The sequence below is a fragment of the Urocampus carinirostris genome, chromosome 18, assembly GCF_059441175.1.
Source record: "Urocampus carinirostris isolate Australia breed hairy pipefish chromosome 18, RoL_Ucar_1.0, whole genome shotgun sequence".
NCBI classification, from domain to species: domain Eukaryota; kingdom Metazoa; phylum Chordata; class Actinopteri; order Syngnathiformes; family Syngnathidae; genus Urocampus; species Urocampus carinirostris.
Genome location: NC_142366.1, coordinates 28,139,600 through 28,167,071, shown reverse-complemented (window position 1 = coordinate 28,167,071; position 27,472 = coordinate 28,139,600). Strand labels below are relative to the sequence as shown.

The 27,472-nt window shown below is 38.9% G+C and overlaps 2 protein-coding genes across 5 annotated transcripts in view; both read left to right on the top strand.

Annotated features, from left to right (window-relative positions):
- The window catches only part of arhgap29a (Rho GTPase activating protein 29a), a 66,211-nt gene extending 62,308 nt beyond the window's left edge, over positions 1–3,903 (top strand). For all 3 annotated transcript variants that reach the window (XM_088322532.1, XM_088322531.1, XM_088322533.1), the window contains 3 exons: positions 641–956; positions 1,043–1,160; positions 2,407–3,903. In XM_088322532.1, the coding sequence (XP_088178658.1) occupies positions 641–956; positions 1,043–1,160; positions 2,407–3,257 (1,285 nt within the window). In that variant the 3' untranslated portion in view covers positions 3,258–3,903. The remainder of the gene's footprint in view (positions 1–640; positions 957–1,042; positions 1,161–2,406) is intronic.
- Positions 3,904–6,159: 2,256 nt separating this feature from the next.
- abca4a (ATP binding cassette subfamily A member 4a) overlaps positions 6,160–27,472 on the top strand; it is a 41,789-nt gene continuing 20,476 nt past the window's right edge. Inside the window, exons 1-12 of one of the 2 annotated variants that reach the window (XM_088322526.1) lie at positions 6,160–6,531; positions 6,665–6,758; positions 12,056–12,149; positions 12,239–12,380; positions 12,500–12,639; positions 15,118–15,245; positions 16,729–16,926; positions 20,193–20,282; positions 22,134–22,368; positions 22,507–22,646; positions 25,201–25,317; positions 26,608–26,805. In XM_088322526.1, the coding sequence (XP_088178652.1) occupies positions 6,693–6,758; positions 12,056–12,149; positions 12,239–12,380; positions 12,500–12,639; positions 15,118–15,245; positions 16,729–16,926; positions 20,193–20,282; positions 22,134–22,368; positions 22,507–22,646; positions 25,201–25,317; positions 26,608–26,805 (1,548 nt within the window). In that variant the 5' untranslated portion in view covers positions 6,160–6,531; positions 6,665–6,692. The remainder of the gene's footprint in view (positions 6,532–6,664; positions 6,759–12,055; positions 12,150–12,238; positions 12,381–12,499; positions 12,640–15,117; positions 15,246–16,728; positions 16,927–20,192; positions 20,283–22,133; positions 22,369–22,506; positions 22,647–25,200; positions 25,318–26,607; positions 26,806–27,472) is intronic. The other variant, XM_088322527.1, reaches the window with a different exon arrangement.

The following is a 27,472-nucleotide window of genomic DNA, read 5'->3' as shown; positions in this document are numbered from 1 at the left end:
GCGTGTGACGTCATCCACTCTGCTGTTGCTAAACTACAACACCGCACCCCGTGGCCATCCTCTTAATCTGTTAATAATCAACACAAGGATACTGCTGGAAGTGTGAATTTCCCTACGGGGATGATAAAGTATCTATCTATCTATTTATAGCTGTGAGTTATTACACAGGGTTTTACGGTATACTTCCGTATTTAAACAATGATTGGTCAATCATAATCATCGCTGGGCCAAATTGCATACATTTGAAAAAGGGATTCGAACCCACGTCTTGGTAGTGAGGGGGCAGACACTTTAGGCAAGGCAAGGGTGTCAAACAGTCTTTCTAATTCTTCATCTGTGTATCAATAACGCTGCAAAAGACAGAAACAAAAAGTCTTTCAACAAGATCGCATACAAGCTCTTTTACGTACTATATTAAACCGGTTGGTTATTGAAGTGAAGAAGCGGAGAGACTGTCACCAACAGTGACTCCTAGCACTTTTCCAATCATTTTTGATAATGGAAAATTCTGTTTTCTGTAGGGGGAAAAACATGGCAAATATCCCAAATATGACAAAAGACCATTTATCATGTGTGTGCCTAATAATCCAGTGTGCCTCACAATGCTGAAAATATAATCATGTGATATATCTTTCATCAGGGTGACAGAACGATCAGAGGAAAACAAAATGCCTGCAAGAAACTTGGGAATCATCTTCGGCCCAACACTCATCAAGCCAAGGCAGGCGGACTCGGATGTGTCCCTCTCCTCCGCGGCGGATTACCCCTACCAGGCGCTCATCGTGGAGCTCCTGATCAGACATTACCAGATGATCTTCGACACACCCCTCAGTCCCCAGGCGGGCAACTCCCCCACGGAAGTTTGCGCTCAAGCTTTACCTGATACGCGTCATCCAAACCTGGAAAAAGATCAGCTTCTCAGCAGGCATTCAAAATCTGTGGGCGACATCCAGGAGGTAGAGCAAGAATTTAATTTGAATATTTATCTGGGATTTCAATCTTTGCTGTGCCACTCATCTGTATTTTCTAATACTCATTACAGTTGAGCCCAAAGGACTTTAAGAGACATTCCTCCACCCCTCCGTATCACCTGCTGCCTGAATACAAGGACTCAGGGCTACTACCTCCAGCTGACCTAGAGGAAAAAGATATTGAACATGGTTGGTATCTTTACAATGATAGGCTTTGATTAATTCATGTTTGACTTGGAAATTCTCAAATACGATCAAAGCCTCACCGATGTCCATAAATGTCCTAAAACGCTGCGTTCGATACAGTGACAAGGAAGAAATGCTAGGCTAATGCTGAGCTCTTCTCTTCTCATCAACATGTATTTTTTTCAAATCTTGGTATACTTATCAATATTTTTAGACTGGGATTCATTAATTAAATTTTATGACTTAATAAATGGGCAGCACGGTGACACAGTGGTTAGCGCATGTGCGGCACAGATCGAAGGTCCTGGGAACCTCCTGTGTGGGTTCAAATCCAGCCTCCGGACTTACTGTGTGGAGTTTGTATGTTCTCCCCGTGCTTGCGTCAGTTTCCTCCCACATTCCAAAGACATGCATTTCAGGTGGATTGGCCGGTCCAAATTGTCCCTAGGTGTGAATGAGCGAGCGAGTTGTCTGTCCCTGTGTGCCCTGCGATTGGCTGGCAACCAGTTCAGGGTGTCCCCTTCCCACTGCCCGATGATCCAGCACCCCCGCGACCCTACTGAGGATAAGCGGTGCAGCTGATGAGATGAGATGAGACTTAATAGATTAAATTTTTTTGACTATAATTAAGTTGATTGATTAAAATATAATGTTTTAAAACTACATAAAATGTAAGGACCATATAGTTTAATTGTATTTCATTTGTTTAATATAATGAATTACATTTTAAAATACATTTTAGTGTTTAGTGGTAAAAAATACATTCATTTCAAGACAATATTTGCAAAAAATACATGAGTTATTAAATTATTCGATCTATCTATCCACCCTGGTGATATCCCTCGAGAGACAGCAAGACAAACACATACTCAAAAACAAAGTAAGTGACACATTACTTAATGCAATAATAATAAAATAAAATAATTTTTAAAAAAAAAAGAAAAAAAACAATTTTTTTTTAAGCATTTTTGAAGGGGCGTCGCTACTTCGCGGATTTTCACTTTTCGCGGGTGGTTTTGGTCCCCATTAACCGGGTCTAAAAAATGATAATAAAATAAAATAATGTTTTTTTTTTTTTAAAGCATTTTTGAATGTGCGTCGCTACTTCGAGGATTTTCACTTTTCGCAGGTGGTTTAGGTCCCCGATAACCGCGATAACCGGGGGATTACTGTATTGTTTGTCCATTTCAAAAATCTTCAAATCTTCAAAAAGTATTCATTATATGATATCTTCTCCCTGTTTTTAAAGGAGACCATGTGGATTCAGGAGTCTTCAATGGAGTCAGCGAGGTCCTAAAATCCAACGAGCGAAGCCTCACTCGCTCACCACATGTCACCCCCATTACCAAGGTGCACCTCCGACCTCACCGCCACAAGTTCTCCTCCCGGCCGGCCAGCATGCCGGTCGAACGGAGCCACAGCCAAGACGGGGATGACAAGAACCCCGCCCGGTCGAGCTCGCACGAGGGAGACCACATTATTCAGTCCATCGAGGAAGTGGATGAGACCGAGATGACCAAATTGCGAGCAGGCACTCACTACCGTAGCACGTTTATAGACACCCAAACCCTGCGAAGAACCTGGGACAAACAATACAAGCATCACGATGTTTCTTCAAGAACTTCCTTCAGTACGGAAGACGCACCACTCTCAAGCTCAAGCTTTGCTTCTGAGAACTCCAATCTCAACACGCCTTCTAGCATGCCGATGCCAACCTCCTCGCGAGTCGGCAGGATGCTAAGAAGGGAGGAAAACGTCACCAAATACAACATCGTTTCGGCGGGTTACCGAGCTTCCAGAACCCTTCAACCGCCACCCGGAACCTTCTACAAGCCTCCTTCGGGGAGTAAAACCAAACCACACGGCACGTTAGCTAGCAGCGTCGACAACGAGGAGGAGGACGAAGACGAGGAGTCCGAGATCGAGGTGTCCGTGGATGAACCTCTCGATGAGGATGCCGAGGCCGAGCCTGCAGCCGCCTCCCCGTCCCACAGCCCCAGTCTAGAGGACACAAATTTGAACCCGGCCATACCAGTCTACCAAAGACTGAGATCCAGGCACCTGCAAGGGGTCGAGCATCGAGAAGCTCATTTCGTGTGATGATCGGAACACTAGAGATCCAGTGTTGCTGTTCTTGATAAAAACAAAAAAAAGACTAAAGATGAGGAAGGAAGAAGATCCCTTTTCCTTCCCAAAATGCAAACCATGCACTTAAAAGGGTTTGTTTTTAGAGAAAAGTCACCTCTTATTATACTGCGATCATTACACTGGCACCAAGTTGGACTATTTATAATTCTTCTTAAGTTGTGCAATTGCATTTTATGTAAATATTCGAAAGAATCACTGTTAATATACCAAAAAACAGATGTGTGACAAGATAAATTCGAGACTTGCCACGACGCTGAAAAGAACAAATGGGTGCGCCACCATGAGCTGTTAACCATCATTCTTTTATACTGTTACACAAGGAAAAAGGGTTTTATCTTTTCTCGATCGATCAATTCAAGTGCACCACATCGACATTGTTTTATACGGTTGGAAATGTATTCTTTAAAACTTTTTCTGGAAAAAAAACGAAATTTTTACATCAGAAGTAGGTCAAAGCCTCACATTGATGGTGAGAAACATGAGCTACTTTAACATTTGGAATGCTACATGTTTTTACGGTGACTTGGAATGTAAAAAAAGATAGGTACATCCCAAAAGGCATTATTTGTAACTTATTAAAACATCTTGCAACTTTCAACCACGTTTTTCTTTTCTTTTTTTAAAAACTCTACTCCATTCTTGGGGTTGTTTTAGATACTTTATTCATCCCCGTAGGGAAATTCACACTTCCAGCAGTATCCTTGTGTTGAAAAATAAAAGATATAGAATACAAAAATACCCAATATAACGTGTTGAGTATTTAAATAGTGCTACGGAAAATACACACTGTAATGAAAATAGGGTAATATGCAAATATGGGGGTGGGGTTTCATGTGGGCTTTTACTCCCCCGGGTGGAGTTAAAGAGCCTCATGGCATGAGGAAGAAATGATCTCCTCAGTCTGTCCGTGGAACAAGACTGTGAGAACAGTCTGTCGCTGAAGCTGCTCTTCTGTTTGGAGATGATGCTGTGAAGAGGATGTAATGAATTGTCCATGATTCTGTTGTTTTGAATTTAATGTATTTTGAGTTTTTGATTCCTAAAAGACTATTTCCCCAAATTTTGGGAATTTGTCAGTAGAACATCAAATATTTATTTATTAATTTTATGTTGCCCCAAAACTTAAAAGGACAGTGTGTATGATTTAACGCCTCCTTCTGGTGAAAGAAATCCTCATTTATTTAAATAATAAGCAAAAATACATGAACTATAGTATTTGTGCTTTTTTTAAAAAATAGGTTAAGACATTTGCATTAATTTTACATTACGTGAGCCTCACCTAAAGAGAGCTGATACCGCTATCTTGCTGCTACGTTAAGCCCCCAAAAAATAATAATAAAAAACAAATCCTTGTGAACGGCTGGTAAAGAATGTTTAAAAATGAGGCGGTTTGGCCACTTGAGTCCTCGTAGTTTGTATTCCTTCTTGTGATTTTTAGCACTTGTCTACGGTTTCACTCCATCTGGGGTCTCAATGATCAAAATGGTATCCCCTAAGGACAGCCGATGTGCCCGTAGACCTGTTCTAAAAATAGGATAGCAGTTCTGGGTCATTGTGACTTTTTTCGCAAAACAACTTTTTTCAGTGGCTGACTGAGTCGATTTAGCCCTACGTCCAAAAATTAACCTGGTAATAACATAGTAACAACATGATAATAACATGATAAGTTATTTTTAAAAATTCATATCGAACTGGGTGCCCTTTGCGCTAATTTGTAACAAAAACTAGCTCTTCGTTCGAAAAAGTTTGGACGTGCTTGTGCTACATAATACAGCGACCTCTAATGGTCAAATAATAAACAATGTCTCTCGGTTGAAAAGTATACCTGTCAACTTTTGTTTTCCCTGTCTTTTATCGGTTTTTGATCATTTCAAATTGTGTACGTCATTTACCAATTTTTGTCCGGGAATTTTTTTCTCTTTTTTTACTTGTTTTTTGTATGCCCATTTCGGCTCTATACAAATTATTTCGTGACTCGTAACAGACGACAACATCCTCATAGATTGCTAATCTTATTGCGGCATTCTATATAGTTTGTAAGGTTTTATATCGCTCTACAAGGGGAATTGCAATCATTAATAAGGAGAGCAAGGGGCTGAGGTTGACAGGTATGAGTAGTAAATTAGATAGATGGCTTGATATTTATCTACAATTCTGTTTTTACTTCATCATTTATGAAAGTAAACATGATTTATTTTTCCTTACACGTTAATAACCTGTGGAGCCCAAACTCATTATCGTAATGAACAGGGTTGGGTAGGGTTGCTTTAACTGGATTACTTTCAATTACTTTTGGATTACTCCAATACCAACTATGCTAATAAAAGACAAAATAAACTAAATGTGAATAAAAAGACTCAATTTTGTGCAGGCTTGGGGAGTAACGGAATACATGGAACGGCAAAAATGATGTTGGCAAGCTTTTTGGATTTATTTTCATTTTCTTTCTGTCGCATCTGATGTTAGTTTTGCCGGAGATCAAAGCCAGGAGAGAAAGCTTACCACGTGTTGTGAGTCATCATTTTATTCATATTTAGTTTCTTTTGTCTTTTTGTTAGCATATTTGGTATTGGAGTAATCCAAAAGTAATTGAAAGTAATCCAATTAAAGTAACCCTACCCAACCCTGGTAATGAAATTCCAAAATGCCACCATTTTGTTACTTGTTGCCGACCAAAAATAACAACTGCTCGGAAATTGACTAATCACGACTCACCCTGAATTCTAAAGCAGAGCTGTGATTGGTCGAAGGTTGTTATTGGAGCTACGCCATTTTTAGTCGACGGTATATCGCAAAATGGCCGCCGCTTAAAATGAGGAAAAGGATGTATTTGAGTCGTAATTATTATTTTTCACGGAATATTTGGAAACTATTGTATTGTTTTTATGTGTAGTTTTAACGTAATATAACTTGACTCCGGTTTCTAACAAAAACACCGCGGTAACATGTTTTTACAGCTGTACGTAAAACCATTCATTCCACCAGGTGAATTAACGAGTGACGGGATTAATGGAGCAGGTGGTTGGAGCGATGACGCCCTCCACGCATGAATACAAGGTGTCGGCTGTCTCGTTGCGCTTCGAAAGGAGATTAAATCAATCTGCTTAACTATTCACAAGGGGCTAGAGAATAGCTGCGTTAGCAATCTCGCTGAACATTCACTGGACTATGCCGGGTTACGCGGTGTTCATTAGCGACCAACCACAGGGGATATTATCCGTCTGAGGTAGGTGTTTGTTTATTGTCGTATGCTAGCTATCATGCTAACGCTAATGAGAAGTCAAAATTAAATCCCAAAATGTCAGTTTGAGTTTTGTGAGTGAGACCTGTTGAATCGGCGTACATTTGGCTTGACGCAGGCCCTTTTAGGGCTGAAACGGAGGAGCCATGGGGGCAGGAACGCAGATCAGACTCCTGTTGTGGAAGAACTGGACCGTACGCAGGAGGCAAAGGGTAACATTCTTTTAACCATCATTTCCACACTTGCTAGTGTTTTGTTACGGTGTGTGTGTGTGTGAATGGGTCAGTGTGAAGCACATTGTAAAGCGCTTTGGGAGGTCTTCATTGACTTGAAAAGTGCTATATAAACAGGGTTGGGTAGGGTTACTTTAACCGGATTACTTTCAATTGCTTTTGGATTACTCCAATACCAAATATGCTAATAAAAGACAGAAGAAACTAACTATGAATAAAATGATGACACAACACTTGGTAAGCTTTCTCTCCTGGCTTTGATCTCTGATCTCCGGCAAAACTAACATAAAATGCGACAGAAACAAAATGAAAATAAATCCAAACAGCTTGCCAACATCACTTTTGCCGTTCCATGTATTCTGTTACTCCCCAAGCCTGCACAAAATTAAGTCATTTTATTCATATTTAGTTTCTTTTGTCTATTATTAGCATATTTGGTATTGGAGTAATCCAAAAGTAATTGAAAGTAATCCAGTTGAAGCAACCCTGTATATAAATGCAGGCCATTTACAATTTACGGCTGTTGACAGGTATACTGAAATAAATGTGCTTATTGACTGACGAAGGAAACGATAACAGAATCATAGCCAGTTGATTTTTAAAAAAGAAAAGGAAAATACAGCTGGTACATCATACCTGTCAACCTCATCCAAATGCTCTTCATGTTAAAGGGAGGGTCAAGTCAAGTCATTTTTATTTGTATAGCCCTTAATCACAAAGAGTCTCAAAGGGCTTCACAGGTTGTTACACAGACTATTTTTTCAGACTATTATTACACCATCCCCTGATCTGGAACCAACATGAGGGCAAGGAAAAACTCAAAAACCTCAACATGAGGAAAATGAAGACACCTTGAAATGAAATGAAAATGAAATGAAAAAAATGAAATGATCTGCATTTATATAGCGCTTTTCAAGTCAATGACTTCCCAAAGCGCTTTACAATGTGCTCCACATTTCCCAATAGCGGCCTTGCTGCCATGTAAGGCGCTAACCTGCTAATTGGGGGTATTAGGGGTTCAGTGTCTTACCCAAGGACACTTCGACATGTAACACGGACGAGTCGGGATTCGAACTGGGATCCCTTGGTCCCAAGACGAGCGCTCTACCTCCTGAGCTACTGCCGCCCCTTGAGAGGGGACTGCACATGTGGCATCCCCCTTCCAGGATTACCAGACAGCAAAGGATGTTGCAATCACAAATAATACAGAGATATTGTCCACAAAAAGTATATGTATGTCTGTATTATTTAGTGCCTCCTAGTTGTTCTACAAAAGCTTTTGGTAAACAAAACAAAACCAAATAAAAACCTCATTTAAATAATGGGGAAAAATACATGACCTATCATACCAATGTTATAATTTATTTATTTATTAAAAAACCCCATCCATCCATCCATTATCTGCACCGCTTATCCTCAGTAGGGTCACGGGGGTGCTGGAGCCCATCCCAGCTATGTTCGGGCAGTGGGCAGGGGACATCCTAACCTGGTTGCCAGCCAGTCGCAGGGCACACAGGGACAGACAACTCGCTAGCTCATTCTCACCTAGGGACAATTTGGACCGGCCATTTAACCTTACATGGATGTTTTTGGAATGTGGGAGGAAACCAAAGTGCCCGGAGGAAACCCATGCAAGCACAGGGAGAACATGCAAACTCCACGCAGGAGGTTTGATTTTGTGACCTCAGAACTATGCCGCACACGCGCTAACCACTGCGACGCCGTGCTGCCCTTAAAAAAAATAATTAAATAAAAAAATAAAATCATAGGTCGAGAAATTTGTAATTTTTTTTCACCATGGAATTCCATTTTGGATCGGCCTCATGTTCTTCTGGCATGCTACCGCCATGATCTTTCGCAGGGGCTGAGAACCTTTTTAACCCAGGAGCCATAAATGCAAAGATATATATTTTCTTTGAGAAACCAACACCATATATTTTAAGGCAAAATTCAATAAAAAAAAACGGCAAACCCGCTCTCCAGACAAAAGCTAATTCTTCAGCGCATTTTATTTCACTGTGTAATGTTTGATGGTTTCATAAAATCTATGAAACAATGACTATTCCAGAGCCGGTGTCCCAAAGCAAGATAAATGTACCACTTAAAATCCAACTCCTGCAGTTTTAAGTTTACTTAAGGCGGTGTTTTTTCAGCCTTTTTTGAGCCAGGGCATGGTTTTTAAATTGGGAAAATTTTGTGGCACACCACTAACCAAAAATGTTATAAAATGACCCTGAACAGTATGTTTAATTACAATATAATTCATAATACCCCCAGGTTTTACAGCACATACACTTGACAATTACATATTTGCAGAAAACGATTCATAAATGTTTTATAAAATTTTAAAGTGACATTGGATAATTTCTCACGTCACACCTGACGATCTCTAAAGGCGCTCTAGTGTGTCGCGGCACAGTGGTTGAAAATTACTGACTTAAGTGTTGAGGCTCATTTCGCCTGTCATTTTTCTCCTAAATAATGGTTTCAAAAAAAGGTGTAAGCAGAGTTATTTTGTAAAAATGTCAAAAAATTCTGTAAACGAGGATACCAACATATTTACCCTCAGTGCAGACGGCGCTGGGCAAAGTTGAAGGAGTGCGCGTGTCCTGTGTACAACTCCACCCATTCCTACCGCCCACCCAATCAAATTGCTCTATGTGCTTTGCTGTGGCTTCTAATTCCTCATGCGACGGAATAGAATTTAATATAATAGAATAGAATGTTGAATAGAATAGAATGTGCAGTCCCTTCTCAAGGTTTCTTCATTTTCCTCATGTTGAGGTTTTTGAGTTTTTCCTTGCCCTCATGTTGGTTCCAGATCAGGAGATGATGTAATAATAGTCTGAAAAATAGTCTGTGTAATAACCTGTGCAGCCCTTTGAGACTCTTTGTGATTAAGGGGTATACAAATAAAAATGACTTGACTTGACTAAGTAAAACATTTGTTTTGGCTTAAAGTTTTTTCTGTAAGCTTTCATTATTTACGTTCTGAACAGTGAACCTACATTGTTTAATGAGCTTCCATATCAATGATTATTTAGCGATTAACAGCCGAAAACGGGGTCTGCTGGTGTGACAGTAGTTAAAATTGTGTCCTACATTAACTGGACCGAAGCCTTTGCACGTCAGTGTTGTCTCAGTCTTGCATGTATAACAAATTGCACAAGTCCTATTTTGACTCAGAGCCACTCATGAATAGATTCATATAAGTTTATCACTTGCCCTCTCGTGCCAGACATCACAGTACCATGTAGTTGTCAGATATTACACATTGGGGCTTACAGATTTCTTTTACCTTCATAAAGTGATATTAAACCTTACAAACACAACATGGCACCTATTTACTCACAGCTGAACAAACTATGTAGATTAAAAAAAAGATGACCTGTGCAGACAAGTTCATCTAATTCACCCCCCAAAAAAAACACATTATTTCAGCGTCTTTTAGTTTTTTCCTCACTTGCATTAAATTGAGTGTTCCTTATTATAGGTAGCAGTGCATTTAAGAAAAAATGCTTTGCAAAAATTGTTATACGACGTACAACATTTAAGTGATCAAAAACTTGTATAATATGAGGAAAATATACAGTATTTTGAGAGGTATGCTATACATCAGGGGTTACCATCCTTTCTGAAGCTGAGAGAGCTCCGTTTTTTTTGACTGATTAGCGTGTAGGGCTACAAGTTTGATGTACAATTCTAAAAAAAAACACAAAACATATTACGAGTGAGGTACTGCTTTCGTGTCTGGTGAGGCATAGTAGGTTTAAAGATAAATTAAACCCACATTATTCATCATTTGATGGCAGGGCAAGAAAGCAATTTATTAACCGTCGCATGAGGAATAAAAACATGTTTTATTGTTTTATTATGTTTAATAAAGTCCATGGGATGCTCCTTTTTGAATAAAATTATCACTGGAAAGGTAGTCCTCCATTGTGAAAAAAAGTCCACGTAACAAGATTAAAAAATACTATATTGCTTTACATGCTGTTAGCTTGCTAATATCATCACTAATTGTATTGTTTGGGGCTGGGATGTGCCCCTAATCAGAATTCCTAGTCCCACTATTGCCCTCTGCCAAGAGGCAAGAGTATTGCGAGCCTCACTCTGAATCTGCAGTTGCTCAGCACAGTAAAAAATTAAATACTAATTGTATTGATTATATTTATAGTGTGAAAATTCAGCGCTATTTGAAAACGAAAATCCAAACATTATTATAATAAATGCGAAACTATAATTATATTTCATAAAAGTTAGACAACTCATTTTCTAGAAAATTTCAATGAATGGTGTCTGCGTAATACTCTTAAGAAGCAACCTTGTGCCCAAGTGCAAAAGTTTGAACATTTGAGAAAAAAAAAGAAGCTTCTCTTTACTTGGCTGTGTGTGTAAAAAACCTCCCTTACCAAGTCGGCTGGACAATTATATGAAAGCACATTATGACAAAAAAGCTTATATGAATTCTAAAATCAGACAGGATAATAATGTGTTTTTTTAGTGTCACTTGCAGTGTTACCAATTTGGCAACATCTTGCTAACTAACAACTTTCCAAATGCTTTTGGTGATTTTTGTTGTTGTCACAAAACCCAAAATTGTAAGCATGGCTTTTCCGAAAGCTTCACCATGACCAGAGCATCTTCGTTTTCAGCCGAAAATTACTGTCCTTTAAGATCTATGAAAACAAGTATTGTATTTGTTTTTGATGTGATGGCTTTTTATTAATGCTGATACCGGGCTTTTTTTAAATGTATCATTACTCTTGATAGGAGGAGATACAAATATAGACTGCCTTCTAGCAGTAATTCCCAATCCGGAACCGGAAATAAGGAATCGTAAATTGCTATTTAAGAACAAACATTCATGACAAAATACCCCAATTTTGAGATTCTGGGGGTCTGAAAAAAATGTATCAGACATCTCTCCTTTGTATCCCCTGTTTGCCACCCTCAACGTTTCCCTCTCTTAAAGCAGCCATTATTATTACCAAAACCTTGCTTGATTATGCAAATATGAGCCGATACCTATTTCTTTTTGCTTTTATGCCACATTGGATTTGTTTTTTCAACAAACACCAATGTTTAGGGCCTGGTAATTCTGTATAAAGTGTGAATCTGGGAAATATTGTACATTTCCTTGTGACTACCCAGTAAAAGGATGTTGTCAGTGCAATTATTTTGGATTCTCGCTCAGTACTGTAAAACACAAAATGCCACATTATTTTGTCTTCTTACCCAAGAAACCACAATAACTTTCACAACCTTTCAACCAGGTGCGTTTCTTCATGGAAATCCTGTGGCCTGTTATTTTGTTCATGGGGCTAGTGTGGCTTCGGGGGGTGAACCCGCTTTACCGCCAGCACGAGTGTAAGCTGAACTTGTCCTTCCAAAGATTGTTTTTCTTGGTGAGCTGTTGTTTTTTTCATGTATGTTGATTTGATCTGTTTTTCTCTCAGGTCACTTCCCCAACAAGGCCATGCCCTCCGCAGGGGTCCTACCGTGGATTCAGGGAATCTTCTGTAACGCCAACAACCCTTGCTTTCAGTACCCCACCCGTGGTGAATCACCTGGCTTGGTGTCCAACTACAACAACTCAATGTGAGCTTTAGCCTCATCTGTGTGCTAAACTTGAAATCTAATCCTTAAAACAAACCAAAACACCAGTTGTGTAATACACTTTTGAAATGATAAATGTGGAATGCCAACTTGTTCCCCAGATTGGCCCGTTTCTACTCTGATGCCCAGGAGCTTCTTTTTAGTGATCCAAAGCTTTTGCCCATGGGACGATTTTGGAATGAAGTGAGAGCCATGAGTGACTTTATGGACACGTTGCGTATGCGTCCTTATAAGGTTTCAGGTGAGTTCTCCAAACTGTTGTGCACACTTTGGATATAAGTGTGGACTCTTGTGAATAAACATATAATTCATGCTTAAATGAGCTCCAGAAAGCTTTAACTAGCAGAATATTAGGTAAAGCGGCTCAATTTTCCATCTCAGAAACCTGAGGTTTTACTTAGTGGACTGCCAGATTTTCCATTCGGTTTTATGTTCTTTTTTCACATTTTTGTGGTTGTGACGAGAGATTAGTGGCAAAAATTTGTTACCCTAAAGCAGATCATTTTTTCAATTTTAAATATTGTTTTCCTGATTTTGCTTTATTTTTAATTTTTCTAATAGAATTTAAATAAATAACATTATTTGGAAAGGTAAATATTTTTCATTATTTTATTTGAGTGTTTTCTGATCTTATTAAAAATAATGGTTAAAATGAGAAAAAGGTTCTGCTACACTAGACTATTTAGCTATATTTTTTTAGGTTTTGGTTTTTCATTCTACTATAAAAAAAACTAGTAAAAATATAGGAAAAGTTATACATACATTTAGCACTATTTTTTTTCCAAAGGCAGGGATTAGTTTTTACAGGGTATCTCATACTTTGCCAATAATATTTATTCTTTTATACCTAAAAAATATTTTATGGGATAAGCACAGTGTTTCATTTATGGCGTAGTAAGGAAACCATTTTGAAAGTAGTTATTTGAATATTTGGAATGTATCTAATGAAGTTAGGTTTCAGTGTCCTGAATTCAAGACTTGAAGCAATAACAGCAAATATTTATTGCATTACCTTTTTATTTAGTTATGTTACATTTCATTTTTCCTATTTGTTTGATTGCAATTATACAGTTTACAACTTGATTTAGCTTCACAGACACTCACACTTTGTTGTGCATTCTGTAAATCTACTCTATAACTGGATTACCTCACATGGCTTCAAGAAAGATGTGTAATGTAAGCCGATTACTTTCACTGGTGGCCCAGTGTTTATTTGGTGGGAACAAGCTCCACGTGCCCAGACCAGTGTCCTCATGAGGCACAATAAAGCCCTAGTTGCCATCCCTTGGGACACTCTGCCAATAATGCTGTTTTATATCAACATAATGTACACCATGCACTTCTGTGTGTATATTTTTAGTAGAAATGTCACCAATGAGATGAGACTAAGGAGTTTCCCTCTTGCGATGGTTATGTCAGAACACTCTCATGACGTAATATTCAACAGACCCCAAACAAATCTGTTCCCATCAGCCTCTGGGAGAGAACATTGAATACCTAGAAAGCTAGTGATGTATGTTGCTTTCCTTTTTTGGTTTCCTGGCTGCATGGTATCTTAGTGTTTAGCACAGCTGCCATGTTAAAGGTAATACCAAATTCTTAACCATGCATAATGTGAAGAAATAGCACATGTTTTTGCATGAATACTATATTTATTCGATCGGTATATTCAATTTTTCCGAGATAATGCATTTTAAGGACAGCTTGTTTTTGTCATCCTGTGGTTTGATGTCATTGGAGTAACACAAACACGCTTGCAAGCCACTCGACATTTTGTTTTACTTGTTTATTAGTCGACAAGGAGTTTTGGTAGTTTTGAGGAGAATGCTGAGGTATTGTGTCGCAGGTGGATGCATTAATGGTACGACTCTCGGTAATAGTCTTTTTTGCTGGCCGAAAAATGGAAATTCATCAAGAACACAGCGAATGTCAAGTTCCGCCTCGTACTCGTCACTTGCCTCAACTAATTGTTTGAATTGATGCTGCTGTATATCTATTTCTCTGGCACTAAAACTGTTGTTTTCTCAAGACATATCTGTCAGGGACATTCTTTCATCCTAATCGGCCATAAAATCAGGGCCCGAGAAACTTTTGACAATTGCTGTCAGTTTTGGAGCTGCCTCACATGTTGTGTTAATGGGATTCACCATTTTGAAAGTGTTACTTAAATGACGTGACAGTTCTACAGCAAACAAGCCAGATGAGTTAACTGCGTGACTAAATTTTTCAAGTCCATTGGCACATAGAATATTTGACAACATAGTTGCATAATTGGGGTAAAGAACACTGACTGTTTTGTGCATAATTAAAAAACAATGTCTTTGGGAATTCCTTCAAAATATTTGTCCAATCGCAACACTTGTACAGGGTTATCACTACTATAAGTTCACAGTGTTGTAATAGCACAAGACGCCACGAGTGAGCCATGGCCCGAGAGCCAAACGTGGGATTAGGCGGACGGCCTGCCCTTACCTCCTGAGTCACGGCCGTCCACGCGGATGCCGCTTCTTCACCAAACAGGTTAATCTAGGTTTGAACTTGGATTTCGAGTGCTCAATAGCATCACGTGGGAGGGTCTTTCAATATTCTGGGACTCTTCGGACAATGTGTGTTTACTTGTGACACCACTTTAAAAATTTATTTTGAAAGTTTACTTGTAGAAATATAAATACGTAAAAGGTGAGAAAGGGAAGGAGAAAACACTTCACGTTCTTTACAGGCCGAGGGGTGACGGTAGAGACGATCCTCAAGGATGATGAGACCTTAACGTCATTCCTTCTGAGAGATGTTCCACTAACTCAATCGGTGGTTGATTATCTTGTCGGCGCCCAAATCAGACCTGAACAGGTAATCATGATAACAAAATTCTTGGTCAAAAATAGTCAGCTTCTGCAGGTTTTTTTTTCCTGTTTTTTGCATTCCGAAATCATGTTTTGTTCTGTTATTAATTCTTTTGACTTTTGATGGTTCTTTTTCTTCAATTTTTTAAATGGACAGTTTTTGCATTGTGGAGCTGCTAGCATTAAGCCAAATTACATTAGAACGAGAAAAACATGTTATAAAAATCTAATCGTACCTAAAACTAGTAGATAATGTACATAACTCCATATATTTTCGGGGGGAAAAGGCATTTTGTGTTCAAAGTAAAATATCTGTAAGAAAAACCCCACAGTCGTCACTGACATCGTTTGCAAATGTCAAGCTTAACCATAAATAAGAATTATATATTCATGTCAAGTCAAGTCACATTTATTTATATAGCCCTTAATCACAAAAATGTCTCAAAGGACTACACAGAATTACAATGACACAATTGCACAATTACCTGATCTTAAACCAGCATGCGGGCAAGGAACAACTCAAAAACCTCAGCGTGAGGAAAAAAGAGAAACCTTAAGAAAGGACCTCACATGTGGTAATCCCCCTTCCAGGATTGACCAGGGTGAATTACAATTAGCATTACTGTACACAGAATAGTAAACACTAGGTAAGATGTTGAAAATGTCCGGAAAGTGCATGACAGCAACGACGCCCCCCAGCCTGTAAACTAGTCCAGAAAGTCTATGACGGCCACGACGCAGCTTCCCATCTCTACCAGCTGGTAAATGCAGGGGTTGACATGCTTCAGGTCAGACGCTGGTCCGCTGACTCATCTCAAATCGTCCTTCTCCTTTGTAATTAAACAGGGAATTCAGAATTTATAGTCTAATAAAATGAAAACTAAAAATATACCGTATTGATGTATAAAGTGCTTTTTTTCCCTAAGAAAAATATCAAAAGTTTGGTTGTGCATTATACACGAGGTATTACTGTGCAATGATTGATTGGTCGTAAAATTTCACTGTCCAAAATCGCAAAACATTGGATGGAGAATGGAGTTAGTGGAAATTCATACTGAAAGATATAAATAAACACAAAAATGCTCGATGAAACAACTCTCTTGTGTATCTGATGAATTGGACGTTGAAGTACATAAAATGAATACAATATTAATTTTATGTTGATATTCAACATTTCTCCCTTACAGTGCTTAGTTTGAGCTGAAAAAAAGTTGAACAAAATGTTATATACTGATTTTAACTAAAAACTAGGAATGCGTGTTTCGTTGTAAAACAGAAAATTGAAATTACAGTTTAAACCAAAAAAAAAGGACACAAACACCAAAGAAAACTATGACGGATCAGTCTAGCAATTTAAAAAAACGTAGTCAAATTTCTTTTTCCTTGTCTAATATTCTGAACATGTACGTCAGAATGCAACGGAAGATGTTATCTCAGGAAGTTACAGAAAAAATTGAGACAATTTGACAATCATGTTTCTTTCCCCCCAGTTTGCCTTTGGGGTTCCAAACCTGCATTTAAAGGACATCGCGTGCAGTGTAAACCTATTGGAGCGATTCCTAGTTTTGCCTGACCACAGGGGACTCTTGGCCATCCGTGATGCCATGTGTAGCCTCACCGCTCGGCAGCTGCAGATCATCGAGGACAAGTTCTACGCCAATGTCGACTTTTTCAAGCTTTTCCGAGTGGTCAGTGCAGTGTTTCCCTTAAAATATTCGGAGATTCTGGTCGGTGGACTGTGTTGGGCATTCCGAACGCATGTTCCGCAGGGAAAAAAAAGTACATTTACATTTTAAAACATAAATGTCACCCTTTACTTTGCTGTGGGCTTAATGTTCGGTGTCAGGTTGGGAAGGCGAAGGAGAATGAGTGTTTGGTGAATGTGAGTGTGTTCCTGACTCAAACTACCTCCCACTTGGGGGATATGGCTTTGGTATATAGATAGATTCAGTGCATTTTAAAAGCCGATCCAAGAAGCTATTTCTATGATGAATGTGTACCCTTGTAAACTATTGAATCATAAATACACTAATCACACCCACAAATCATCTTAAGAGACAGTAGCTTAATGCAAAAGAAAAAAATCAGTTTGTTATCTAATTAAACTAAAAATAACAAGTGTCATTCTGATGCCAATGCTGTACCATTTTAAGGTATCGTATGGCGAGCAAACAGACCAAATTAACATTTAAATTGAAAAAATCTAATACTCATTGATGATCGGGTAAATTACAGTATTACAGCTGCTTTTGTGATCACTGCTATGACCAGTGGCTGGCTCTTCTTTGATGGTTTACATTAGGTAATTGTAACAACTTTTTAGACACAGTAAGGACCCGTGCCAACCAAAGCGATTTTCTTATTTCTTTTAACTCCGAGATAATTTTTTCCAATTGTTTGCAATTGCAGCACAGCAGTTTTAAACTCTGTTGAAAATGCCAGCAGTGTGACAAGGCCCTCGGCAGGTTTTTTCATGCGGAATTCTCGTTGATAAACCTTTTTTTTTTTCCCCGGTGTCCGAGAGAAGAAAAATAATAAATTGCGGAAAATGCGACGCTTGTCAATATCACACTTTACCCAGTTGTCAAAAAAAGATTTGTAGCGCAAATACATAGTTATTTTGTTGTTTTGATATTTTAAATATATATATATATATATATATATATATATATAATTTTAATGAAACTAGTTTTAGAGACTCTGGTGGGACAAGTTAAACTATGAATCTTCCTATATTATGGGTAAACACTGAAGTGAAAATTTCTAATTTAACTTTTAACTAGAGCTAAGTCCCAAAACTTCTCATTTGTAAGGAATCGGGAGACAGATTACCATGTTCACCACAAAGCATGAATTCAACTATTGTGCGACAGTTTATATAACCGCCATTATTAAATCATTTATTAAGCCAGCAGCATCGTTTCTCAGGGCTTGTGAATAGAGCGAGCCCTCATTAAGCTGTGTTGAGATGAACCCTATTTCCGTTCATACTTGGTCAACAAAAAAAAGATTTTGGCAGGACAATGGCCAAGTTTTTTAAAAAGGAGGATCACACCTAATTTTTTTGTGTGAGAGTAAATAATTACCATTCTTTTAATTTGATTCGTTCACCTGACATTTTACTTTAAGGTTAAGTAGAAAAGTTCATACCATCTTTTGTCATTATTAAAGAGGCCATCGTGGAAATGGGAGGCGTAAGTTCAAACAAATCCAGCTAGTGCAGAGGTTCATATTAGATTCTAGTCTGAATTCCAGATTTAATTAACAAGTTTCAAGAGTTTCCAAAATGTAGCAAGTATTTAACCTTAAACATTTGACCCTCTTTTTGTGACCTGTTTTAAGGTTAAAAATTGTAATATCTGATGTGTCTTGGGGTCAAAAAATCAAAATATATGGAATATATATTTTTAGTTGCATATCATGTTGGTTAGGATATTGTATTAACTACTGTATCTTGTGTGATACTCATTTATTTTTGGCGGTCAGGACCAAGTTAGACCCTGGGTCAAAATTGACCAGCTAACAATGGTTAATTGTGCCATAACATGAACATTTTTCTAAGAAACCCATCCTCGAACTGCAAGAACAAAAGTCTTGTCGCAGGGCTTACATACTTCAGTTCCCGAAGCGCACAAAACCAGCGAAACCGCATTAGCCGAGCTGTCAGGCTCACCCTTTTCTCTAATTAGCTTAAAAGAAAACAACACTCCCTCTTTAATGATTAAAGGTCGTAGATGGTAACGAAAAAGCCTGCAGGTGCCGACAGATGGAGACTTCCGTCATCTTCCTTAATTCCCAGTCTGAATTCAAGACTGCTACTTTACACCCATGCCCTTAGTTTGACTCATTTTTTGCCTTGATTTGCACACTAAGATTAAGATAGCTCCCAAAGGAAGGTTGTTTATTAACTCTTTGTCTTGGCCTCGTCCTGCTTCCTGCACCTTTAGCCCGTTGTGTGCAAGATCTCAAGCGATTTGTTCCAAAACATGGGTTCAGCAGCCAAAACGGATCTTCCTGGGTCAGTCTGGTGACGAGAAAAAGAGGAGAGTCAACTCGGCCTCCAAATATCTAAAAGTACTTAACATTTTCGGTGAAAGACAGGAGAATGAATTACAGGACAGGGAGTTTCATTTTCGATCGATTGACGCCAATGCCTTGACTGCCATTTTTTTCTCAGTAACATATCGTTTGTCGTTACACAATCCATTCCAGCCGTATGATTCGTAATACTGCTGAACATGCTCAAAATAAAAAGCATTTAAACATGGGTTTTATGTAAAAAAAAAAAAATCCAGTCTAAATTATTTACTCTAATGCTAAGCTTTTGTGCAGGAGTATCTTCTTCTACACAACAATTAGCATCGACTTCTTTGGTGAAAATGAGTATCGTCTGTTTCTGTGCCGGAAACTGGCGTTTTAAATCCATTCATCGTTTTCATCCACCTTGAAAACTTGCATCGAGTTCTTTGCTAAAAACAAATGTTATCTTCGAACCCTGAAACCATGTACGTCTTCTTATAAACTCAAAACGAGTGCCATCCTCATTAGACACTAGACCAAATGTTTCCATTTTCAATGCTGAAAACTAGCATCTTTGTCTATGCCAAAAATGAAGGTCATCTTTGATGAAAACAAGCATTTCTTCCTAACTGACGAATGTGTTCACTAAAAATAGCGTTATCTTCTTCCCTGCTGAAACTATTGTATTTAGAAAGGTTAAAACAAAGCAAGACCCTTAATTATTTAATAATCTTAAAGAAAACGGAAAAAGAAGAGAAAGGGGGTCTTGTTAAGACACCGTTCCAGTGTATGTAATAATCTTAATTTGAAATGGTAGTGTCTTGTTAGTGTCTTTTATGCTACAAACAATTTTAAATGACTATAAATAACCCAAATATAATCTGCAAATGCACATTTATGTAACATGTTATTTTGTCTGTGTCCTTTCCTCAAGCTTCCTCGTGTTTTGGACAGTAACTCAGAAGGCATCAACATTCACTTTTGGGTGCAGGTGGTGTCTGCCGCCTCAGGAAAACTGCGAGAGGTAAGAGTGCGCTGGTGCATCATTGTTGAGCCCCATTCAAAAGTTCACTGCTTTCTATTTTTAGTCGGGCAGGAAAACGGTTGCTTCCGTTTGCCTGGGTTTTTATGCAAACACAGATGTGGTGGAGGGTCAGGGGAAGGGTCTTTGCTGTCAGAGTGAATATGAGGAAGGTTAAATCAAGATAAGGGGCCTTTGCATCCAAAACAAACAGTGAGTACATCATTAGAATCAGGATTGTAACTGGAAGCAAAGCTAAATAAACAGGTCAAATTTTGTGTCATAAACAAGAGATTAATAATTTGGAGATTAAATTTGGCTTAGCCATCAGCTACAACTAACACACATAATCATACCACAGTATATGTTATGTTTATTTATCGTCACAATTTTCTGTTGTGTGGTTTCTTTACTTTATAGTAAGTAAGTAATGTTTATTGAAGGTATTGTTTGATACATTAATCAAAACATGACATAAAAACATAAACTAATGCTGAGAGTGAGCATGGCCAAATATGGTCACCTTACGCCCCCTCCCCTAAGAAAATTTGACAAATCTATTTAAAAGTAATTAAAGCATTTAAAAGTAAGGAAAAATGACAATTGTCTGCTTACTGTAGTTTTTATTTCAGTAATGAAATTGAGAAATGAAATTGTGTGAGACAAAACTGGAGTAGTCGTGGAACTGAGCAAGCGTGTTGATAAGAGAGTACTCGGTTGGTTTGGACACATGGAGAGGATGGATGAGTAGCGAATGTTGAAGAGGATCTGCAGAGCAGTAGTAAATGGAAGAAGACCAAGAGGAAGGCCGCGATTGATGTGGATGGATGGTGTTATGAGTGCACTGCAGGAAAGAGGTCTAAATATAATGGTAGCTAGAGCTCTTGTTGGTGATAGAAAGGAGTGGAGAGGTATTGTGAAAGGATAGTGGGATTGTGGACGCGTTCTTAAGGATGGGCTGGGCACCCGTAAGATGCGGCAGGGGTAAACCAGCGAAAGCTGTCGGGCCCTGCTGTTGAACAAAAGAGTGTGTTGTGTCACCCTGACCCGAGTGACATGGCTGCTTTCTGGTGTCCCATTTCATCTGGAGGGACGAAAGCATGACCAACTTAGGTGCCGAGGTGCCTAACTTATTTGGGTGTTTGGGCAATTGGGTTGGCCATGGTCCAAAAGTTTTTGTGTGTGTTTTTTTGCTTTTTCTCCCCTTTATTTCCTTTGTTATTGTATGTGTTTGTCTTGCTGTCGGTCACCCCTCTTGAGGGATATGACCAAGGTAGATAGATAGATAGATAGATAGATGGATATACAGTAGATAGTTGTTTATATTATGCTTTATCATTCAGCTTTATTTAGTAGCCTACTCTACATATTATATATAATTTTCAGTGACAAGGGGTCTTTTCTAAGCATAACACATTATTTTACAAACAATGGGATTTTTTTTCATTTTTGGCATTGAATGTGTTAAATGGTTTTATTTCAAAATTGAGTGAATGTAGTTTTACACATAAACCCACTCACCACGCATTACAAACTCAAGTAGAGGCTATGAAAAAAATAAATGTTTGCCTTAGTGTTATACTGGTTGAAATGAATAAAAAAATACAAAATGAAGGTTTTAGCATTTCTTGAGCAATAAAAGTAGACTACATCAGCTCAAACTACTAGGCTGGGCCTACTAAAGCTGACGGTATTCCTTTATTGTCCTCTGGTGGCCAGAGGGAGCATTTTGTTGTCATTTATCCTTGAAAATAATACATTTTGATAGAAGTGGCCTGAAGACTTTTTTTGACCTACTCAGACATTTTTTGGCAAGCCATATTTTCTACTCTGAACCTTTGAACCTCCTGGCAGTTGTTTCAGAGAAGCAGCACGCGGGAGTTGTTCCAAGTCATGACGCCGCTGTTCCAGAGCCTGCCATCCTTCAGGCAGGTGATGGCCGCTGCTTCCAGTCTCGTCTGCGGCTACACTGAAGGGGCTTTCTCCAGAGTTGCCTCTTTCAACTGGTACGAGGACAACAACTACAAAGCTTTTCTTGGAATCAGCAGTGGCAGGAGACGAGGCCATCGCGCTTACGACAACGGCACTAGTCAGTGAGGCAGACATGCTAACCCGTATTTTATGATACTGACGTGTTTTCATGAAGCATATTTGCATAAACTGTGTCAATGGTGTGATTGACACTTTGCTTTCTAATACCTTTGGAATGCAAAATGTTGCCACACAGCTCCTTTCTGCAACGACCTGATGAGCGAGCTGGAATCCAACCCCGCCACCAGGATCGTATGGAATTCCCTCAAGCCCATGTTGATGGGAAAGATCCTCTATGCCCCTGACTCACCAGCTGTCAGAATGATCATTAGGAATGTAAGTTGTTTTTTTCCTGCACCTCCCTTTCCTTCTTTGATTTCTATTGAGTAAACCTAGCACACTGCAGGGAACGTTTCTTTTCCTCCTCAAAAGGGGATCAGCTTTCCTCACGTCTTGTCCCGGCCTTTGTATCAAGATGTAGATACGAGGTGGTCAAAGCCCCGCAGGGGGTGGCAGTGGTCATGGGTGGCTTGCTTGCAATGGGGGAACACAAGCCAGTCGACCGCGCTGACTGTCACGCAGTCGACTGGCGCCAAGGCTTTAAGTAAGCACCGTTAGTCCTTAAAAAATACGTGTGATCACGCATGCCGACCTTTAGTGGCCCCCTAACCTTCCTTGTTGTTTTTCTCTTCCCCCTCTTTGGAATTCTAATTGCACCAAGAAACGGCCAACTTGCACCAAAAACAGTACGCATGCCCTTATTAGTTCTTAACCATCCAAAGAAAATCCAACCCTCAGATGCTGCAAAATGTTCCAACACTTATCTAGTAAATGCGTATTTTGATTACACTGCAAAAAAGATAACAAAACAATGTTTTAAATGCTAATCATTTTTCAAATTTTATTTTTTCTGGTGGTAACTTCTTTTTGGAGTTAAACAAAGAATGAAAATGAGCCAGATCTGATATAGTAGATTTTTTTACTCATTCTTGTAGACGCAATTTAAAATTTGTTACAGAATTATTGATCTAGTATAATGAACTTGTTTTTTGCTTGAAATGTTTAAGTTTTAACGTTATGTATTCAAGAATTTCAAAGTGTTATAATTTTGGGGGAATGCTTGTACATGCTTAAAATTGTTGCTATGATTCTCAACAAGTCTGCTAAAAAAGTACGCTGACACTACTCTCTGCTGGCTTTGCTTTATCATTTCACTGTTTCTTCCCTTGTGATTGATGGCAGCTGGCATTAGTTTGTATGGCATTGTCCTATTAAGCGTCATCACGCCCTACAGGTGTATGCTGCACCTGATTCGGGCACTACGAAATGTGTTTAAGTGCAAGGATTACGTATCAATTATGGTCATTTATTATTATGGTTCACGGATCTTTTAACCACCTGGGTCATAGGGGCACCACATGCAATTAAATTGGGCTTTCCCAGTGGTAAGTTGTAATTGGAAAAACTTATTTTGTAAGATATACATTACATTTTTTACCCAACTCCTAATATAGGGAGAAATATGTCTCAAGAACTAATGTCTTCACAATTTTCTTGTACGTATTGATAAACGCACACGCAAGATTATAAATCACATATTTAAATCACAGATTTACAAATTACATTATTACATCGGATTTTTACTATTAATGGTACTGAAAAAAAAATGAAAAACTAGCTTTGAAAGAAATTCAAAAGTGCTTTAATTTGGCCATGAAATAGGTGTATGAATCCTGAATGAATAATACAGAGAATTAGTTCTGTTTTTAACTAGTGCAACAATAGAACTGAACTTGGAGGGATGATTAGTTATTTTTTACATTTTTCTAACTGAAATATTGCAGCCAAAGCATATTGAGATTAAATTAAATATATAGTTAATTACCACTTTTTATGGTTATTTACTTTTTTGCTAATTGTGATGTATTTCTACAAGGAATGCACTTGAACACAACAGTATCCAAATATGGTTTCTTACCAGGATTAAGACGATGCTATTTTTATACTGAACTTCAAGAGGAAAACACTAATCTAATTGTATATTAGGAAAGAATAATACAAATAAATACTTGAATAGGGCTGAGAAATCCACATCAATGCTGTTACGCAACAGGGTAACAAATACAATTGATGAATGGTTTCCTCTTACGTAAATGGTATAATAGAGGAATTTACTTTAAGTGGGATTATATCAGGGGCCTGACAAGACTAGCCTCATTGGTTTAAGTTTCAAGCCTCATAAAGTACGTACAAACTGTACGTGCTGAATGTTTCCTCATGCCTTTGATTTTAACAGCTCAGCACTGTGTCATGGCAACTGGTTAATGTGTTGAGCAGGGCTCCGCGTAGGACTCACATTTAATATCTTGTACTTGTGCTTCTTCTGCTTTGGGGAACATTGTGGGAACCCGTCTAAGATCTGCTTGAAAGAACGGGCCCAACGGCCTCCATTGTCACCCCGGCCTCATTGTCCCCATTGTCACCCGAAATCAGACGCACAGAAGAGGAAGGCGTTTAATTGGGTGTACTCTTGAGCAAGTCCACCCCCCGTTGCACATGAGTGAGCGCTAAAATAGTGCAGCGGCATTCGCGGCACACACAAAGCACTGTATTGACACATTCAGGATGCCGACGATAAGTTTAAATGTTTGACATTCAAGCGCAGGTTGTGCTCGTAGCACGCTGGTTGGCTGTCGGAAGCTCAAAGAATTTCTTTGTGTGAGAGCGCGTGTGTTGTCATTGCAAAGCTTGTTTTGGGAGAGCGCTGTGGGAAAGTCATGTTGAGGATAGCGTGACATTTTGGCTGTGTTCCACATGTCGGAAATACATTTGCATCAAAACACACCTGTGGAAAGTGTAGCTTGTGGTTGATGTACATATTTTCTCATAGGCCAACAGTACATTTGAAGAACTGCAAAGGATCAAGACGATGGGGAAGGCCTGGGAGGAGCTGTCGCCGCAGATCTGGGCTTTCTTCCAAGATGGAGTGCAAGTTCAAATGATTAGGGTATAGCAACAGCACAACATCAAGGCGGTTCCAAAGCTTGCGTTACATTTGCCTGACATTTCATACCAACACACACTTAAAGAAATTTGCATATGTTAAGTATTCTTATCCAAGAATATTTTGAGCAGATTTTTGCTTTAGCTCTTAATACTGCTGTCACAGTCTTGTTCCATGGACAGACTAAGGAGATCATTTCTTCCTCATACCATGAGGCTCTTTAAACTCCACCCGGGGGAGTAAAAGCCCACATTTGCATATGACCCTATTTTTATTACAGCGTGTATTTTCCGTAGCACTATTTAACTACTCTATAGCAAAACGTTATATTGGGTATTTTTGTATTCTATATGTTTATTTTGTTATTTTATTTTTCACCACAAGGATACTGCTGGAAGTGTTAATTTCCCTATGGGGATGAATATAGTATCTAAATATCTAATTTACTGTTTTTTTCACCTCTTTAAGGAAAAATTATCTATTTAGCAAACCCCCCAAAATTCAGCAACATTTCAAAACATAATCTAATACAGTACAGACTTTACCCTAACATTACATTTATGGAAATACTCAAACAGTAAAAGTAAAATGTTGATCTTGTAAGCCAGAGGTCCACAACCACTGGTACCATGCCATGGGTTGTTTTGTCCTGAAAGAAAATGTAAACAAACCCTTGACCATTAGGGATGTAGATGACATGGGAAAAGAGTATATACTATATCTAATCAAACTATTTTTACTTATGGTACCCCATTGTTGAATAGGTGGAACGAAGATTAAAATCATTTATTAACAAGGTAAACTGAACACAGTACTGAAAAAAATTACAGTGCATTTCTTTAATGTCCTTCAAAGTCAAATTCATCATCAAATACACCCAAAAGTTTTTTCCCCTCGTCCTTTTTGCTTTTATTTATATCTTTCAGGACGCTATCATGATGAAAAATAGCATTATAATGAGATAAACCGAATGCCATTTCCTGTGTCATCTACATCCCTAGTTGTTTAGTGATTTACACAGTGGATTTAGGCTTATCATTCATTTTGTTATTGTTATTATCACTAAAGTGAATATTGTATTGTGATGGGTGGCGAGAATATTGTAAGGCACTTGACCGGTCCATGGTACAGAATAGGTAGGGGACCACTGTTGTGAGTGTCATAATTACCCTAAATGCATTTCAATCACAAGTAATGTGACAAATTTGGTCCCATCAATCAACGTAAGAGGAACACACAAAATAGTAACATAAGGAAAGCATTGTGCCAGAAATGATGCCTTTCGCGTTTCAGGACACTTTCCGAAACCCTTCCGTGATGGATTTCATCGATCGCAGTCTCGAAGAAGCTCCCTTCTCCACCAAGCACATCATCAACTTCTTGTACAATGGTCCGCCAGAAGAGCGCCCCGACAGCATGCCTGACTTTGACTGGCGGAACGTTTTCAACCTCACAGACCGCGTCATCCGGATGCTCAATGAATACGGGGATGTGAGTGCCCCCTGAAATAGTTTCAGTCAGTAACCTAGGAACTTTTGTTGTACCTGTGGATTTCCGTGCAAAAATGTGAGGGCTTAAAGCATTCAGAGCTTTTCATGCATTTAGGTGTCAAATTTTAAACTGGCTGGCAGTAAGGTTAAGTCAGGATTTCAAATGTAAATAGTGTCAGGATCGTTTTCTCCGGTGCCCACCCACTTATTTAAACTCTTGACACCGCAATTCACCTGGGCCGTCACATTTCGGGGTCGCTCATTCATGGATAATCAAAGTGAACACAATCTCGGTCGCTTGATTTCATTAGAGTGTCGTTGTGCCCTATTTTTGACACGAGGTAGAAGTTCGTAAAAGTCTTTTTTTCATTTGACAATTTGTCGTCCGTCTCCAAAACTTGGCAAACCACCAGGCGGGACAAGAGGCAGGCGAGCTGTCGACCCGCTTCTGTTTATCGCTGATGGAGTGGAAGCCTTTCACGAAACTAAAACAAAGATCCTCACTAGTAAGGGTCCTCCATGGCTAAGTGGGCCAATATATTAAAAACAAAGTCCAAATCGGCCCTTCGGGGCTTATCGGGGTGAAGGGGGGTCTACACCGCCGGTGGGAGGCACAAATGGGTGGCCTGTGAGCGTTTTTCGTTTTTGTCCAAGTTTAAGCTTACAGC